Below are 6,000 nucleotides of genomic sequence, written 5' to 3'. Positions count from 1 at the left end.
GAAAGTTGTCTTTGTCATGGGTCAAGGTCAATGTCCAGGTCATCAGTTAGAAATGTGGATTAGGGGATGGTCTTCAGGGGGTGGGGTGGAGTGGTGGGCGTCTGCAGGATTATGTTAACCAGGGGTGGCGCTGCAGCTCTTCCAGGGCGGCGCGCTTCTCTGGCTCTATTGTCAAACACTTCCTCAAGAAATCCTGGCACTCTGAAAAAAGAAAGGACAGAGAACAATCAAAGATGAGGGTGGAAGCTTCAGTGGTCTATTGGAACATGAAAGATAAAAGATCTACACACTATCAGGAGCAAAACTCAGTGCTGTATTGACACCAGCATTGTCTTACCTTCTGTCACGTTTAGATCCTCATCATCAATGCTGTAGTTCCATGTCATGTTTTTGTGGAGGTACTCGGAGGTGGAAAATTGGTTGCCTGTTTCCAGCAGTCCATGGAGCAGCACGCCGAGCTGCCACACCGTGGTTGGGGCTGCCTCATATGATCCCTGCATGAAATACTCTGGAGGGGCGTACGCACGGGTTCCTACAATACGCAGACAGAGACAGAAAGGAGGGTTTAAATAAATTTGATTTTGTCACCGGTTGTTTTTTTTTTGTCAAGAACACAATGTTTGTCAGTGTTGGTGATATTTATCTATGCTCAGATTTATCAATGCAAAGATTTTGCTTCTTTGTGAAATACCCCCAAGTGCACATAAAAAGCATATTCCTGAGCCTCTTTGAAGGTTACTTGGAACAACCAGAACAGAATGCAGTTTTATTCTCATTGGAAGAAGGTACCTTTAAGTTTTTATGAATTATAAAAAAAATAATTTGCTGCTGTAATTTGATTGCAAAAACACCTGAAAACATTGCAACATGCATCACAGTTTTAAAAAAGGCTGCAGTGATATCAGACAGGTTAGGTCACAACAATCTCAAAAACAGCCTGTGAAATCCTGGAGGAACTGACAGACAGATGCAGAACAGGAGCATAAACCAGACATCGTACCAGAGAACTTGAGGTAAGGCTCGGCGCTCACAAAGCAGCCACATCCAAAGTCGATGATCCGCACTCGAGGGACGTCGGAGCTGGTTTCAATCAGTAAATTTTCCGCTTTGATGTCACGATGGAAGACTCCTTCAGAGTGCATGGCGATGGCTGCCTCAAGTAACTGTTTGATGATGTTCTGAGAGAGAGATAAAGAGAAACAGATTTAGAGCGGAGAAGACGGGACTGTTGGGTGATACTTGGACACACCATAGACTGACACAGAAACACGATCAGGCTTCAGTACCTTGATCTGGTTCTCGTCCAGGGGACCAGAGTAAATCATGTAGTCGATCAGGTCCACAGACGGAACTGGTCTCTCCATGACCAGGACAACCTCCTGGTCAAGATCGTACCAGTCTAACAATGTCACGACCGCAGATTTGCCTGCTGAGTCTGGTCCACCTGCTGCACTGAGCATGAGGAGCACCTCAGTGGGGATCATGTACATTTCTCCTTGTATGACCTGAAGGAAAGCATATACATAACAAAACCATTAGTATTTTAGTGGATGGATGATGCAGGGATGATGGATTTTTGTAGGCCAATGCTGAGTTATAAGAAATCAATAATCATCTTGCACTTACCACTGGTTGAGTCATCACACATGCTTTAGAGATGTGTTTGATCGCCACCTACAAGACACAATCAGCAGTACTTTGGTTAGTTTAGGGAGTCATGATGTGCAGGGTTGAAAGGATTACTTTAAAAATGTAATCTGATAAAATGATTTACAACCTGTTAAACAAATGTAGTCAGTAATCTAATCCAAGTATCATAATATCATAGTAATGTAACTTGATTGCTTTCCATTACTTACCAAATATGGTGAAATTGTTTAGACTTATGTTTTATGGTTATTGTAGGTTGATTTATTGTTTGTCCAGCTATTCCTTCCTCTGTTATGTGTGAATACATGTTTAGATTATTAGCTGGGATTATGAGCATTTAAATGCACTTTGCCATCTTGTGTTGTAATGAGTGCACATTGTGCATTGCAGTATATCATTATTTATTTTTTATTTTAAAATTTAAATCCTGTCAATAATCCTCATTTTAACTAAATGTATCTGTAATCTGATTACATCATTTTTTTCTGTAACTGTATTGAAGACAGTTACTCTTTTTGTGTCTCAATTAAGTTATTCCATCACATGTATTCCACAGGCCTGATGGTGTGTGTGTGTGTGTGTGTGTGTGTGTGTGTATGTGTGTGTGTGTGTGTGAATATGAACGTAATACTTACTGGTAAACTATCCACTTTTCTGTAACCTGCATAAACTGATCCGAAGCCTCCTTCTCCGAGTTGGTTGGCCTGCAGGTATTTGCCTTCAAAGTCTGCAACAAACAAACACAAACACACATAGTTGTAATAAACATCTTAGTGTAACCCCTCTGTGTTTAAAGTCAGGTTGAAGGCTGGTGGATGTTATACATTATAGCTGACACAATTCATCATGTGTAAATCCAAAACTTATGTTTGTTTTTTAATTATTACTTATTAATGTGTGTCAAATCACAAAAGTAATATTTTGACATTTTGGTAAATAGGATTCCTCTTTTCTTGAATTTGATTCTGACCCTGTCCACAGCCACACAAAACTTAGTTGATCTGAATATTCCTTTATTTAGTGCAAAACCAAAGTGTAAAAAAACAACATGTTGTAGTTTTACAGGGGGTTATGTGCTGGACTATCTGTTATTAAGACGGTAAATGTACTCAGATACAAACAACACACACAAATTCATTGTCTTTATCAGTTTACCTAAGTGGGATGTGCTCCTGTTGTCCTGTGTGGAGGATGAAGGGGTCCTGGAGCTCGAGGAGGAGTCCTGTGTGGAAGATGAAGGGGTCCTGGAGCTCGAGGAGGAGTCCTGTGTGGAAGATGAGGGGGTCCTGGAGCTCAGGTAGGGCTTCTGTATGGAGGGCGAGGGGCTGCTGGAACTCACTGAGGGGTCACAGCTGCTGGTCGTCCCAGGAGCTTCACCAGCGTTGGTGATGGTGTCAGTTGCTGGCAGCGGGTTGCTGGTGTCAGTGTTGTTGCTGTGACTCCTCTGCCTCTTTTTGGGAGACTCGCTTTCAGTACTGGACTTCCTTTTGGTCCCTTTGGCTACAGGACCGTCCCCTTTGCAGTCACTTTTCATCTTTTTCCTGGGTGACTCAAGCGTCGTGCTGGCCTTCCTTTTGTTTCCTGTCACCTGCATGCTGGTGCTGGGTTCAGAGGTGTTGCTGCTTGTTTCTACAAGTGAGATAAACTCAGTGAACATTTCTGCAAAACTCCTGCTCAGATTGTTTTTTTTTGCATCTCACAACATTATGGGAAAGATCCCTGCAGAAACAGATCTTCTCAGACTGATGGAGAACTGAAGCTGTTATATCGTCTCTTCATAACCAACAGTTGTTGCTTTACTGCCAAGCTATAGTAACTAGTTACTGAGTGATAGTGATTAACATATTAAGAGTTGAAGAGTATATGAGAATATATGAAATAATCAATACCCAACTCTCTAATTGCACTATTTGGTGAAAAGAGTATTCTTTCAGGATTTATGTATATGAAATACATGCAATTAATGAAATGTTTTGGTTTACTTTAAATTCTTACATTTTTAAACCTCCTCTTATTGAAACAATCTGACTGTGAAGATGGAATATTATAATCTGTTTCTGATAAAACAACTTGTTTCAAGAATTTGATTTTACAGTCTGTCTTATAGTTTGTCTCAATATGCAGATTACTGCACTAAAATCAGGAAGAATTAATGCAACTGTCAAAAATACTTGCAATAAAAGAATTTGCATTGGAAGTTAGTATTTTAATGCACCTAATAACAGATTTTTAACTTATTTTCAGAAAAATACATTGAAATGACTTGATAAGAAACTGTTCATCAGGATTTCACACTCACCTGAATCGTTCTTGGAATCACGAAGATTCTTCGACATCTTGGCCGTCGTCTTGTTTTATACGAGATTTCGATACTAATATTTGTGAAAATAAGTTCCTGCAGATAACTAGAACTTGTGTGTAACTCTGCTGATGTGCTGAGTGTGAGTGGATTTGTGTCTCTCGTGTGATGTGAAGTCAGTCTGTGTTGATTCTGAAGATCTGTGATGATGAGTTCCATTCTGTGATGACATCATGAATACAGGCTGAAATTAGCATATAGAATAATTTTGTTTATGTTTGAATCTGTACCAGTGTTGAACAGCAGTGTTTCCTGATTTTTTTTTTTTTCTGAATAACAACTTTTTTCGAAATTAAAAACCATCGTGACCCAAATCACAACGCAGCTTATCAATAAATCTTGGGAAAAGTTAAAGCTTTCTCTCTGGATGCAGAGAAAGCTTTTGATAGAGTGGAATGGGAGTATTTATTTGCAATTCTTGAGAAGTGTAATGTGGGTGATGTATATATTAAATGGGTTAAATTGTTGTATAGAAGTCCAAAGGCAGCTGTCTTCATGAATGGGAATATTTAAAACCCTTTTAGACTATCACGTGGGACCCGACAGGGTTGCCCCCTTTCTTCCTTGATCTTTGCCTTGGCTTTGGAACCCTTAGCCTCAGCAATTAGGAACCATATCGATATTAAAGGCATTGTTTCAGGGCAAAAAGAACATAAACTTTTATTATATGCAGATGACATCCTATTACTGTCAAGTAACGCAGAAACTGCAGTACCTCATATTTTATCCATGATTAGTTCTTTTTCTCGTATATCAGGTTATAAGATCAACTGGTCAAAATCTGAAGCGATGCCTTTGTCTAAAATATGCCCCAGTATTCACAATAATTGGCAATTTAAATGGCTCCCATCTGGACTGGTCTACTTGGGGATCATGATTACCCCAGGATTAAAAAATGTAATGAATTTAAATCTACTGCCCCTTATCCAAAAAACTGAAAATAATTTACAAAACTGGTCAAAATTAAGTTCATCAAGGACAAGACACAATGTAGCTCGTATAGACCCATATCAGTGCTAAACATGGATTACAGATTATATGCATCAATACTAGCAAAAAGGATGGAGGACATTGTCCCAGATTTGATAGACCCAGATCAGACTGGCTTTGTGAAGCACAGGCAAACTCAAGACAACGTGCGACGAGCTCTCCACCTTATTAATCGGATGAGAAGTAGTGACAGGGAATCTATAGCCATTAGCCTTGATGCTGAAAAGGCTTTTGATTCTGTTCGTTGGAAATATTTGTATTTGGTTCTTAGACGTTTCGGCTTCAATGATCAGGTAATTGGGTGTTTGAACTCCCTATACTGCTCTCCCACAGCCAGAATAAAAATTAATGGGTCTCTGTCTAATACAATATCTCTTGAGAGGGGTTGTCGTCAGGGGTGCCCCCTTAGCCCTACACTTTTTGCTCTTTTTATTGAGCCATTGGCTCAGGCGATAAGAGAGGATAAGGACATAACTGGTGTACTGATTGGAAACACACAATATAAAATTTGTTTATATGCGGACGATATTCTTATGACCCTTAGCAACCCCAAAGTAAGTCTCCCTAAATTGTTACGTCTACTTGAAAAATTTGGCTCATACTCTGGCTATAAACTAAATTTACATAAAACCCAAACTCTAACCTATAATCTGAATCCACATGAAAATATTTATACAATATGTAAATTTAAACTGACAAATAATATTATGAAATACCTTGGAGTACGAATACCAAAGGACTTAACTACCATTTATGACTACAACTATATCTCTATAACAGCTGACATCAAGACAGACTTAAACCGCTGGTCCTTACTACCGACAAATATGTACAACCGGATAGACATTGTTAAGATGAACGTGCTGCCCCGCCTCCTGTACCTCTTCCAATCGTTGCCAATTGAGATACCACAAAAGCAATTTAATGAATGGAATAGGATGATATCTACTTTTATTTGGGCAAAACAAAGACCGCGGATTAGATTTCAGACACTACAGTTG

The 6,000-nt window shown here is 39.4% G+C and overlaps 1 protein-coding gene across 1 annotated transcript; it reads right to left on the bottom strand.

The window, feature by feature from the left end:
* LOC146316087 (serine/threonine-protein kinase pim-2-like) lies at window positions 1-3,986 on the bottom strand. Its single transcript, XM_084734040.1, has 8 exons — window positions 3,950-3,986; window positions 2,806-3,279; window positions 2,286-2,377; window positions 1,627-1,674; window positions 1,287-1,505; window positions 1,001-1,178; window positions 338-532; window positions 1-201 (listed from the first exon to the last, which is right to left on the bottom strand). The coding sequence occupies exons 1-8, from the start codon at window positions 3,984-3,986 to the stop codon at window positions 110-112; spliced, it is 1,335 nt and encodes a 444-aa protein (XP_084590166.1). The 3' UTR covers window positions 1-109.
* Between the last annotated feature and the right edge of the window lie 2,014 nt (window positions 3,987-6,000).

The sequence above is a fragment of the Lutjanus erythropterus genome, chromosome 13, assembly GCF_056507025.1.
Source record: "Lutjanus erythropterus isolate fLutEry1 chromosome 13, fLutEry1.hap2, whole genome shotgun sequence".
In the NCBI taxonomy this organism is placed as follows: domain Eukaryota; kingdom Metazoa; phylum Chordata; class Actinopteri; order Lutjaniformes; family Lutjanidae; genus Lutjanus; species Lutjanus erythropterus.
Note: the sequence above shows the minus strand (reverse complement) of the source record. Positions and strands in the feature narration are given on the sequence as shown.